Source organism: Lepisosteus platostomus, chromosome 20, assembly GCF_059453375.1.
Source record: "Lepisosteus platostomus isolate fLepPlt1 chromosome 20, fLepPlt1.hap1, whole genome shotgun sequence".
In the NCBI taxonomy this organism is placed as follows: domain Eukaryota; kingdom Metazoa; phylum Chordata; class Actinopteri; order Semionotiformes; family Lepisosteidae; genus Lepisosteus; species Lepisosteus platostomus.
This window is the reverse complement of record NC_142630.1, coordinates 7,044,830-7,058,475: the sequence shown is the minus strand read 5'-3', so window position 1 is coordinate 7,058,475 and position 13,646 is coordinate 7,044,830. Positions and strand designations below refer to the sequence as shown.

General features: G+C 40.5%; 1 protein-coding gene across 3 annotated transcripts in view; it reads right to left on the bottom strand.

Moving 5' to 3' along the window:
- Positions 1-12,560, bottom strand: part of nfat5b (nuclear factor of activated T cells 5b) — a 54,077-nt gene extending 41,517 nt beyond the window's left edge. For 2 of the 3 annotated variants that reach the window (XM_088614100.1, XM_088614101.1), the window contains exon 1: positions 12,202-12,560. In XM_088614100.1, the coding sequence (XP_088470226.1) occupies positions 12,202-12,274 (73 nt within the window). In that variant the 5' untranslated portion in view covers positions 12,275-12,560. Of the gene's footprint in view, positions 1-1,032; positions 1,140-12,201 lie in introns of all 3 variants that reach the window. The other variant, XM_088614102.1, reaches the window with a different exon arrangement.
- Between the last annotated feature and the right edge of the window lie 1,086 nt (positions 12,561-13,646).

Below are 13,646 nucleotides of genomic sequence, written 5' to 3'. Positions count from 1 at the left end.
GCTTCAAAATTCTATCTAGAGTCTACGTCATGTGTAAAAGCCTGGCTGACATGAGTGATAGGAGATTGAAAAGCATTTCACTACGCACAATGAACCATCACAATGTGTCTTAATGTGGGTTAGTGACTCAGCAAGGTGAAATACCAATAACCTTTCACCAGGAATTGAAATAAAGACCACATAATAGCACATGTTGCGAAATAGTTTTTATGCATTTTCTTTGACACATTTATACAGAAAAGGTCAGGCGCATACTCTAAATTTTGCAAGAAGCAATTTTTCAACTAGACTCTAATGCTTAATTTTACTACAGTTTGGTTAGTGTTAACCATTAACTCAGTGAGTTTCAAATGAGAAAGGAGTCAGTTCAGACCAGATTTAAAGATTTCACTAACTCTGTTAGGTCAGGGGATGTAACAAAGACCTTTCCTGTTGATTGATCAGAAAAATGTTGTAGTATTGTCCTAGTTCCAGTGACTATGTTGGTCATGAGGTACTACTTTGTAATTATCAGAAATGACCTATCACAAAAGAAATAGAAAAAAGTCTTTATTTTTTTCCTCTTCAGTAAGGTAAATATTGTAAAAAAAAAGAAAAAATATCAATATACAGGGTATATTTTACTAGGCCGTGACATCCATCTCCATTACACTAAACGTTTTTGTCAGTCCAGAGCTTGCACCTGCTTTCCACATAACATTGAATACTGTCCAGCCCTTTCAGTACCTACAGGTGACTCTCAGCTTTTTTCAGGCACATTAAGAACTGACAAATGTTACCCCACCCTAAAGTAATAGATTTCTTTGATGTTTGATATCTGTCAAATACCATATATACCACATGATCACAACGGTGCTGCTGGGAAGTGGGTACAATCGGCAGTTGCTCACAGAAATTCAATTTCATCCATCCAGCAACAGGTGCAAGGCAGGACACACCCTGAACAGGACGCCAGTCCATGACAAAACACACAGACACAAATGCATACACACTCCCCTCAGGGCCGATTTTCCCAGAAGCCAAATAACCTACCAGCATGTCTTTGGGCGGCTGGAGGAAGCCCACGAGAACACGGGGAGAATAAACAAACTCCACACGGATAGCACCCCAAATCCGGAACTGAACCCAGGGCCCCAACTCTGCAAGGCATGAAGGAATGAGTCCGCCACTGTGCTACCCATGAGATAATAGTCCTTGACCATAATCAGACTTATCAAGGCATGAGTTTACAGCAGCTACCTCAGAAACCAAGCTTCAGAATATGACATTTTAAAGCAGTGCACAGGTTAATGATGCAATTGAACTATTTCTTTTTAAGCAAAATGTCACAATCCGCAAATAAAAGAAATGGCACTGCTATGATCAAATTCTCACTTTAGTACTCTATTAATTCTTGTTTAAACAATCTGAACAAAACAAGTACACTTTCTTGCATGACTTAAAAAAGTTAAATGGTAATGAACGCTTTTTAAACTGACAAACACAGGCTACAAAAAATATGCAGTATAATGTGTTTTAAAATGTGCTTAAAATGTTTTACAAAAACCTTAAAAACTGACAGAATAATTGGAAAACACTAGGAGGAAAGACCAATAAGCTGGCCAACAACAAGAAAATGTATTTGTGTCATGTTCATGAAGAGCTAGAGCAGTTTTAAAAATAATGTTAAGTGTGTACCAAAAATAAATGAGAGGATCACATGACCAGTCGTGGAAACCAATCCCAGTGTATTCAGCTGATTATAACTTGGCAATGTAGCAAGTATTTGTTGAAGAGGAGTTATTTCCATCATACCCCTTGACAGTTCTCACAGCTTCGTAGTAAAAGTTACAATCCAAATACTCCTCTCTACCCAGCCCCCTTTATCACACATAATATCCCTCTTTTTAACAGCAAAGCTGCTCACTATGCAAAAACCTACTGCCTCACACACTTTAAAGAAAAGGCTAGCCTCTGGGTAACAGTGCCCCACAGCCACTGTAAAATGTAACTGTAAATACAGAAACACATTATATAAATATTATACTGTGCTCCATTTAACATAATTTGGAAAAACTGCACAGCCGCTGTAGACATGAAAACCACTATCAAAACAAGCATAAAGCCTATATTCCTAGAAAGATATGTTTCTGTGAATGGCATCAGTAAATGCATTGCAACTTCAGCAGACGAAGATGAAATAAATGAGATGCATAACCAGTAGGTGAAGAAAAAATTGATGAAGAAAATTAAAATCTCTGCTGTTCTTTTTCATCCGCTCACTGGAATGGACAAACAGTTGCTCAGACTCCCTTAGGTCTACTGTGAGATCACAGCCTATTACCCACATGCTGTGTGCCACACTTTTTCAGTTGGACTAGTTACTAGCCAGCCTGAAAACATTTGCACTGGCATAGAGTGGCACTGAAATATAATAATTAACCTTACCTCGTCAACATGAAACAAATAAATGTTGATTTAGGAGCACGACTGCAACAAGTAGTGGCAACACAAGAGCCACTGTCAGGCCACACACCATGGATCTGCATGTTGTTTCAGGACTCAGGCCATTTATAACTAAGGAGGCACAGAATGAAAGGAAATATTTTTTCAAACACTTTCACTTTTTCACTTTTACCTAAGGCATAACAAGTAACCCCACATCAACAAAGTACACTGTAATTTATAAAGTACGCCTGTGTGCATTCCACATTCAGTAAACAAATCATTCCGTGTTTTGTTTAGCATATGAAAATTCTAAGCAAGCTATTAACTTAATGGCAGATTAGTGCAATGCAAACTAGGCTACATTTCTGGTCTTGCAAAATTGTTCCCATCACAATGCGAGTTGCAATACTTACTAATTCATTCCTGTATCTCGCCAATTGAGTCACTGTTTCCATCACTCTCAATTTCAACAGAAATCTAAGAGCTTATTCTGGGCACATACTCAACCCTTACAGCCAGTAAAATGGTGTCAGAAAAGACAAGAAAAGAAAAAACAAGACCATGCAAATCACTGGCTTGCCTTCTGCCTACAACTAGAACCAAAAAACTGTAACCAACAATGTCACAAACTGCTTTACTTCAGGAAGACAGGTACACAATTGCACAGGTCCTACAGGCAACCCTCTGTAGGCTTTAACAAAAAACTTCATTATCCCTGCCCTTGCCTCAGATCTCTTCCAACATCTAACAGCTGTTTAAAAACTGTCACTTTCACCCAGGCAGAGCTTTTCTGAGACCGTCTTCAGAAATTAAACAAATGTATAAAGCAAACACAGCAATTTTACTTACAAATTAAAAACTCTATATATTAGGGCCCAAAAGCATGTTAATGTTTTGAGCCTTTCTGCAGTTGAAGGAAGAAACCGTATTTAAAGAAAATGAGATAAAGGTCTCCTAAACCTTATTTACTAATTTGACTTTTAGTATAGTATTTTATGTCACTATTTATAAAGACTGAAATTTTCAGACTTTAGCAAGGACACTTAAATCAATTCCTGTAGATTAACCTCTATTTTGATTTCATATGACATTAAACCAACTATTAAGAGAGAATTCTGTTCATTATCTATAGGCTAAATGTTGATATGCAAAGTCGCAATTCTTCAATTTAAAACTTCCTAGCAATGCTTCAAATTTCTCACTCTTCCTCCATTTCTATTTAGAAAGTTTTCCAACAATGTGGCCACACTCTAAAAGGCTTGACTGTTACAATGGGGGCAGCACAGAGCATGGCTGCCTCACAGTGCCGGGGGTCGGGGTTAATATCTGCGTGGAGTTTGTGTGTTCTTCCCATTTTCAAAAGGGTTTCCTCTGGGTGCTCCGGTTTCCTCCCACAGGCCAAAAGACATACCTTCTGGCAAAACTGGCCCTGGTGCGAGTGTGTGTGTGTGTGTACAGTATGAGCCTGCCCTGTGACGGACTGGTATGCCATCCAGGGTGTACCCTGCCTTGCACTCGTTGCTTGCCATTACAGGCTCCTGTTTCCTTGCGACTCTGAATTGGATTCAGAAAAAAAAAGAGTTTGGAAAATTGATTGAGAAATGTATTGCAATGGAAACTTAATGAGGTTTGCATTATTACAACAGCAAAAGATGAAGCGTCTCGGAGATAAAAATGGAAAACAGAGAGAGACCGAAAGGGAATTTGTGTACATAGTCAATGAACTTTTCACTCAGGTGTTCAGCAAGGAAGGGAATCAACAGAGTTCAGAGACGAAGAAATAAAGTTGTAAAAGAAAGAGTATTAGCATAGAAAGTGGAAAGTGTCACCACTACAAGAATAATTCACAATAAATCTCCAGGGCTTGGTGGTCTCCTGCTCATTGTAAAGAAACAATGTCTTCAGACAGAGGTATACCCATGGACTAAAAAGGTGCACCTTCATAAAAAGGAAGACAACACTAAACAATTTAATTGTAAATCAATAAGCTTTATGTAAATAAAAACTAAACTAGAAAATCTGTACAGCAACAGGCTCCTAAGAGATACTACACATGGAGTTGGTGGGTTTGCCAACTTGTCAGTTCTTTGAACACGCAAGAGCAGTTACTGATACATCTACAGCATCTGGTACTGTATATTTAGATATATGCCAGAGACTACACATAAAAGAGAAGACGTCTATAAAAGTTCCTCACACAAACGCTCTCAAACAGCAGGCAGTAGGCCTTCAAGGTCTTTTGACTCAGAACAGGTTAATAGAGTTGAGCTGACAATTTTTCAAGTAACGGCAAACACTGTAAAAGATGCAAAGGAAACGCAATCAGCAAAAAACATTAAAGGGAAAACACTGACCCTGAAATGCTACCTATGAAAAAGACTTAATTCCTTTGTAAGCTTTTCATTTTCTAGACATGGGGAAGAGCTGAAAAGGGCAATTGGGATGCTAGCATATATACAGGTGCTTAGAATTACAATTTAAATAAAGGGATGCAATGCTGAAAGTATGCAATACACTAATGAGACTTTATTTAGACGATTGTGTACAATTTCTGTCACCAAGAGACTAAACAAATACTGCTGCTTCGGAATCATGCCAAAAAAGAAACTGGTCACATTCCTGGGCTCAAAGCAATACCCTGCTGTAAGAGGATAAAAAGAGAAACTTGAACAAAGAACAGTACAAGGGAATTTGATACAAAATCATCAGTGAATACAAATCAAAGAACACTACAGGGAGGTACACATAAAACTGAGCATAAGAGGCACTCGTGATAGCTAAACTGTGAAGCTCCTTCCTTCTAAGTTAAATCCACAGCAGTGATAACCTACTAGAGGAGGCTCTGTAAACCCACACCACATACAGCGCCCATAGAAACCCTACAGCCCCATTCAGTCCAGAATTAAAATGCACTATTTTTTTTTGACTTATCTAAACATTCCACCCCACAACTTCCAAGTGACAACAGCGTTCTACATTTTTATAGAAAATTAAAAGATAAATCACACACAAACTTAACTGGCCTCCACCTCTGTTTGATTGCAGTGACGCACATGATCTACATGATTTCAGGATAACTTCAGGAGAAAAGGTCCGATAGGTTTCCTCGGCTGGGTAACTGACAGAGTTTATAAGAAACCCCTTATTACTCATCAGATTTCTGTTCCCTTAGGCGTCGCATTGTAGTCCGATAAGAAACGTCAGATTTTCAAAACGAGTGGTGTTACTGATGTCCATCTAACAGAGGTGCTATTAGCTTTTACTCCTATAGTATTAGTGTGGATTCTGCAACAACCTGACGAGAGTAATAACATACGAAATACATCCTCAGCTACATTTAAAAAAGACAGCACTGTAAAATTCATTTACATAAAGACTAAGCACAACATATTTATGCTCTACTGTACCAATCATCACAATTCCATGAACACAGAACTTCACACTGCAGCCTCCTTTCTTCCTTTCTTCCACTTGTACTGCTTACAAACTGTTTCTTCTACACATTACCAGAAACAACGAATACTTTCAATTAAGCCTAACGTCTACAGCTTACAAATGTTGTCAAATGTCCGCATGCAGGCCTTTTTCTGCATTACTTTCCTTCAGGCATCTTGCTCACCACTGAACAAGAAATTCCCTAGAAACACACGAGTGGTGTTCACGAGGAAACATTCTAAATGAAAGCTTGATCTAGGTTCCCAGAAAATCACTAACTTTAGTTCTACTACATTTTAAGACAAGGTATCCGTGATCGTAATGCTTGTACACACAATTTACTGTACAGCATATTATTTATTCAACATTTATTACTATTTATGCAAATACTATACACGCCTTTAGTCAAATAAACAATATTAAGTAAATATTTTAATGCCATTCCACCAGTGCACCTACTACAAACTGCCATTTTCTACAGGAAAAGTTAGAAAACGTGATGCTTCTTTTCATGTTCAGTATATAGAAGACTAAGCAAACCTAGTCAGAAGACAGAGCAACAATTTAATATAAAGAATAATTACAGAGAATAAAACTATCGCATGAATGGCCTGCTACTTAACCTCTGATGACTGTCAGAGCTTTAACAAAAATAGCTACACTAGCTCAAGCTTTTTTACTGCTCTTCATAAAAGCAATTTAAATGGCTGAGATGGCTTGTGAAGATTGAATAACAAACCCTACAAAAAAAAAAACATTTAGAAGCCTTCTTAGTGTCTGCATTGTTATTAAGGTACGCCAGTATAAAAAAGAAAATGCAGTGATCTAAAAATGATTGGAATCCATGAAAAAAACTATAGCAGTTCAAGAAACAGAGACACCTTTCTTTCCAAACATGTTCTTGATAAACAAAGATTAGATCACCTTAAAGAATGTGAGAAGTGTGTGCCGTTTATAAAGCTGGATATGAACTGAGCAATCTAACTTGTTTGGGAGGCCACAAGATCTGCCGATACCTGTTCTCAGGAGCCATCACTGCCAGTGGCAAATAATACATAATCATTAACACAGATTGTTTCAACTTTCTCCTGCCCTGTGCTTTGATTGTCAAGCACAAAGCCTACTCTATAATGTTTTGAAACACGAGCTGTATCTGTACTTCCAGGTCATAGTACATCTTTAAAATTACAGCTTTCCTCATACCTGCTAACCTTTTAGGAATAAAAGGCAGTGGGATTTTGTGCTCTAGATTATTATTCTGTCAGTAGCGAACACTCCCAGAATTATGCAAGCAGCACTAATTTCAAGATTACTTCCAACTAAAGCAGTAAATTAGAGTCTGATGAGAGAGTTGTAGGAATTTAAGGTTTGTTTTCTATCTTCTGCCATAATATCTATTCCATATTACACTTTAATATGTTTACTGTATTAAACATAGTTTAACATATGCAGAGGTATTACACAGTGAAAGACAGTCATATGAACAGTGTCATCAATGGCATCAAAACCTGCAAAGAAAATACATAAACTACAATTTGCTGATTAAGTATTCATGTACGTGTTGAAAGCACCTTATGCAGAGAATACTGCTATGAGCCTTTTTGAATGGGTCTCTACCATCTTTGCACAGTGGGATAGTGTCATAGTAGGACACTCTTTTTGCTAGTTTTTTTCCCCATTAGGGATCGACAATGGACTATATTCTTCAATGTAGCCACACTTTCTTACCGGATTCAAGTAAAAAACACCCCCACTGTTCTTGTCAACCTGGACTTCCAACTCACTATCCTGCTGAAATGTAGGTTTTCAACAAAGCTTCTTAGTAAACTCAAACAGGTCTGCTTCTAGAGTCTGCCTGTACTTTGCAGAAACCAGACAAGCTTTACACTCCCTGCTGAGAAACATCCCCATGACATGACATAACACACCATGCTTGACAGCTGGGACAGTTCTAAATGGGCAACGTGTTGCTCAGCACGCATCTGATATTTGCACTTAGACAAAAAGGTCCAATTTTTATCTGAACTGACCACAAAACCTTAAGCCATCCCTACTGTAGCATTTATATTATTTTGTGTCGTACTACATGCAAGATTTGTTTGGGCTTTTTTAAGTAAAGGCTTATTCTTGCCTCTCAGCTTTGTATAGGGACTAGGATATTATCAATGTATGAACACTGGCTCCGAAGCTCTGAAAAGTTTCTAGCAATCACTTCTGGATTCACAGTGGCATCCGTAACCGAATTCCTACCCGCCAGACTGCTTGGTTTGGAAAGGCAGCCTGCTCTGGGAAGTGTCAGGGTGGTACAATACACATTCCATTTCTTATTGATGGATTTCACTGTTCTCAAAGGGATCACCAGTACTTTCCAAACTTTCTTACAATCCTCTGCTGATCTGTGCTTACTTCCCCAGACTTGTTTGAAAGCTCAATCGTCAGGGTATCACTATTTGATAGGGTCTGTTGTATAACTGCATGATTTGTAGCTTGAAATTGCGAGAACCTGGCTGAAGAAACTGATAACACACAGAGACCATTACAGGAGCTGTAACATTTCAAATGTATCTTTTGCACTGGGAACTGATACAGGGTTAAAGTAGCAATACTATTCAACCCCTAAGTAAATGAAAATGCACTAGGTTTCTTTGAAAACAGCTTATTTATAAACAGTCATTATTTTAGATTTATTTGTTCAATTTAGCATCAACAGTGTTAAACTCTAAATAGAAAGTCCTATTGTCAAAAGTGTCGAAGTACAATCCTCAGAAAACGAAAAACTGAGAATTTGCAGAATATTTTTACATGGCACTTATGTACTCTAACCATTACTTACACATGAAGATTCTTCTCACTCACAAACACTGTTTACATCTGTAATATTTTTTTAGATACCAGCTAAACTGCTGGTATATAAAACCTTATTAGATCTATGGTAACAATACACACACTAAATCAGCAACACAATCACGCTATGCCTACGCAATTTAGTTACTAATAAATAAACTAAATAAAATAAGATCACTTTATTGGCCATATACAATTTCTTGTATTAGGAATTTGTCTTTTCACATACCCAAACTTGCTCTCCATGAGACACACAGACAGGAAGAGAAGCTTGGGGTCAGAGCGCAGGGTCAGCCATTTATACAGCTGGATTTCTGCATTAATTGTGTGTTATTAGTTTAAGCAGGTTGTTTGTCTTTTATTGTGACTCAGTTGAAGATCAGACCACATTTGTATGAGTAATTAATGCAGAAATCCAAGTAATTCCAAAGGGTTCACAAACATTTTCTTGCAACTGTATTTTAGCTCACCACCAGCACTTTATTTTGTATTTTCAGTGTACAAATTCATATTTAACATTCAAATTCTGTTGACTCAATATTTCAATGGCACAGCCAGATGTTTTGCTGCAAAAAGAAAGACCAACCCACATGTCTCTTGCAAATGACTTGCACATTTTGTACAGCAAAACCCGTCACGCCACAATAACCCAAGTCTAAGTCCCTTTGTCACCCCCTGCATAAGAACTGACAGCAGGCCAACAATCTGTTTGCTAGACCCAGTTACATTTTGATTTTTGCCGATTCCAATTCTAACACCTTGTAGAACTATATCAATAATGTTGCTGCAGGTAGCAGTCTATGACACTGTCAGTTTGTAATAAATACTTCAGGTGTGTTTCTGGCAGTCTATATCACTCCACTTTTGGAGTTTATTTTTAAACATCCATTTTCTAAATGCTTCTGCAAATTCAGGGTCAAGGGGGAGCGGGGGCCTGTCCCTGCAAACAACAGGAGCAAGGCAGGGTGCTCACTGGACAGGACGCCAGCCCATCGCAGGGCACATTCAGACACAGACACAGAAACGCTCACTCCAGGGCTAGTTTTTCCCCAGAAGCCAATTAACCTACCAGAATGTCTTAGGACTGTAGGAGGAAACCGGAGCTCCAGGAGGAAACACAGACACCACTCTGATTAGCCACTGCACCAGTGCACATGTCTGGCTTTGGGAAGTGAAGACTTTCCAGTTCTCCTGTGTGGATTGCTGCAAACTGTGCAAAAAAAAGCACCCTTTCATTCCTTGCTACTGTTAGAATGGAAGAGGCCGTATTTGTATTTCCACCTCTGTATAACAAATCAAAATCTTGGATATGCTGGAGAGGAATTACAACAGTGCGGACTTTATGTGGAGCAGGGGAATTTTTTTTCCAGTGATTTTTCTAGTCACCCCACCCATTGTGCCAATACCAAACAATAATCATTCTAAATGTTCATGTTGTGTCACCTGTCAATACCTATGATCTCCACGAGCAAACAGACAAGGGAACGGCACAGTAAGTAGCCACCATTAGTTCACAGCTGTACTTAAGTTGCAAGAAACCACTGAGCTCAGGGTTTGATGGATAACTACGTGACTTGTAGGTTTGCAACATTAAGGTACAAAATGACTTTCACAAATACAGTTTTTAAGGATCTTCAAAGGAAACCCCCCTAAACGGTTTCTGTAGCTACAAGAGCTGCGAAGTTAGCTCTGCAGTGGGTGGGTGAAATGGTATGGCACACACCAGCACTGGCTGGAATCCACATTCCTGCTGTGCCGACGCTGAGCCCAGGTCACATGGTGAAACCAGACACACCTCTGGCATGATCTCTCACACACGAAAAAGGGGGCACAGGGAACACTGAAATCTTTTACCTTTCATAAGGGGGAGTTATGTTCCATCTAGAACAGCTCCCTGAAGAGCATGGTTAAACTTTCCAGCCACAACTTCAAATCTCCAGCAAATTAACTATTTTAGAACTACTCTCACTGCAACAGTCTTACAATAGTCAAAAAATTTGGGAACGTCACCGAACACATTCGGTGTGGTTTAACTAAGGTACAGAGTGACCTTCACACCAGCAGATGGCTGTCCAGCGCCTGCAGGCTTCCATTTGTCCTCCGGAAACCTGAGGAAGGTTCGCCCTAACCTAAACTGAGACAAACAGCCCCAGACTGTTTACTACATAAACAATGGTGACTTAAACGTACGAGCAACGACGACGACATCAAACCATATGAGAGGAGGAATAAGAAGAACACGATACAGGCAAAGTCTAACCCCATCCTAGTTCATCCATGAACACGAGAGGGCAAACCTCCAGCAAGATATCACAAGCACGTCCCATTATATGCCTTAATACCTAGCGGTGTATTCGTAAATAATACAATTTGCAAACCAAACCTTTTCAGTGTCTAACAATACTCCCTTTTGCGGTAAATTATCGATGTTAAACACATTTTTAAAGAAAAGCAGGGTGCTCAGGACCTTTAAAGGCCTTTATGAAGGTGGTCACAGTGTCTAGTATCACACAGGCACCGCCGGACTGCACCGAATTGCCCAGATTCAACTCAACGACCAGAACTGTCAACCGGTACCGCTCTTGAGAAGTGAAGATCGGCAAGAGGCGCTTTCTAGTTCACTAGAGGAACCATTTGCGCACTTCGCCTTACGGCTTACAGCTTACAGCGGGGTGAGCCGAGTGTCACAGGTGTGTGCCGTCAGACACGCCGGGGTTTCAAACTATTTTCGTACCTCCCGACGGTACAGCTTCTGAGCCGCGTACATCGCCACGACCACGCAGACGACATATAAACATTTAATCCGCACAGACACACACAGCTGTCTTAGAGCAGCATACGATGCGCCGATACCAACACTGCCTCCGGCTAACAACTGACCTACACACGCTGCATTTACAACCTCCGCTCTCATCCCTCAGCGTTATGAGCGTTACCACCTGCAGACGCTTTCCGGCCGATAGAAAGTCGAAATTTCACCGCCTAAGTTCCCAGGCCTGTTTGCTCAAAAAGGACGGGGATTTACAGCGCACGGCGATAAATATATATACACATTTTTGAGGGGAAATAGGCAAACAAAATGTTCAAGAGTCCTGAACCCAGACCTCCCATAAGAAGAGCGGATGAGAAAAATACACTACTTGCAAAAAGCAAAGCGGCATTTGAACCCTCGGTAAGGAACAGGGCCAAAAGACTGACACGACTCCGTCTTTCCCAGCGCGTCAGAAATGCCGGCCTGCAGTTTGAGCCCAAGAAACGATGCAATTAACTGAACATTTGGATGTCACGTCAGGGGGAGCCACCTAAGCGTGCGGCCTTTACCGAGATGAGCAGCACGGAGAAACTGTGACACCACCCCTCGGATAAGAAAACAAAACACGACTGCACACACACACACACGCACACGCACCGTGCAGGGTGAGCAAGCGATGCACAGGCACCGAGATCAGAGCACTTCAAAGGCATTCACCGCGTAAATCGGAAAAGAACCGTTACCTTTCGAATAGAGGGATTTGGGGGAATTGAGGTCGAGATCGGCGCTGAGCAGGGCTATGAAGTCAGAGGGCATCGCAATGCCTCTGGAGAGGAGGGGAAATCGGACACCCTCTGGGATAACAAAAACGCTGTCGAGCAGAACCGCTGAGGATTTTAAAAAAAAGTGGAGGAAATGAAAAAAAATCTAAATGAGAACAAAACGAAGATGTTTCGAATCAGCCTTTCGTGGTTTTCGGTGTATGACGGGCTTCTCTTTCCCCCTTTTTTTCTTTTTTCGGACTACGCCAGACGACCAGCTCGAAGACACCACACTCCGAGCACCCTCTCTGCTTCTCTGGCGCCCCGCCTCCCACTCCGCGCAGGCGCACCAGCCGCGAAAACCGAGTAGGCGACGCTTGTCACATGATTCAAGCTCGGGGGGGTGAGGTGAATCTGCACCGTCTCTACCAAGATACCCCGGTTTCGGTGCTGGTTAAAAATATCAGGAGGAGTTGTGTGCTCGTTGTGCTTGCCAGATTTAGGATTCTTATCCGCGGTCCAGATTTATACTTGCCCCAATCTGCAAGACGAGAGGAAAAAAAAAACTTTATGAAATGATTGTGCCCGGCCTATCTATCTTTTAGGTCACAATAAAACGTTGTGATATTAATTGTATTGGGTGTACTTAAACTCTTTCCTTTCGATTCACCCTGTTTGCCTCTACCTTGCTTTCCATTTACTGAAAATGTTCTTTTTGAATCACTGGAGTCTTGGCCAGTGAATTTCATGTTTGTGTAATATAGCTCAAATATAGTTTAAAGGGTTATAAAATTGAATCATTGAGTAACAGCATACAAAAGGCATCCTGTCCTTACACCTGTTGCTTCCTGGGTTAGGCTTTAGCTCCTCAGCGACCCTGTGCTCGATAAAGTGTTAGAAAATGGATGGATGCTGTTTTAACAGGATCACAGATTAGGAGCTCAAGATGTCTCCGCCTCCTGGTCTTTAATCATTTATTTTACAGACACCTTCCTCTGGTCCAGATGTCACTGATCAGGGGAGAAAGAGAGTAAGGCCGTTTCCTACAGCCCTCTGGAGAATACTGTTCATATACGATCCTCCATCTACCCTCCTCCCACAGGGATCTGATTCGGACACAGAAAATCCCCAAAGTCTGTGACACAGAGTCTGACCAATCAACGGCGAGACATGGATCAGAGGATGCAAATGAAAAGTAAAGAGAACATGCTTTTAGTCCTCAGCTTTCACTGATATCAGGAGGCACTTCGGGATGTTGAAGTTGGAAAAAAGCTTCCCAGCCATGTTGGTGCAGTGGACACCTTGGATTCTATTAAGAAATGACTGAATGGAATCCCTGGACAATTTAGCTACTAGCAAGCAAACAAGCCAGATTGCCAGAACAGCCTCTTTGTTTGCAAGTTATCTTACATTCTTACCTTGTGCCA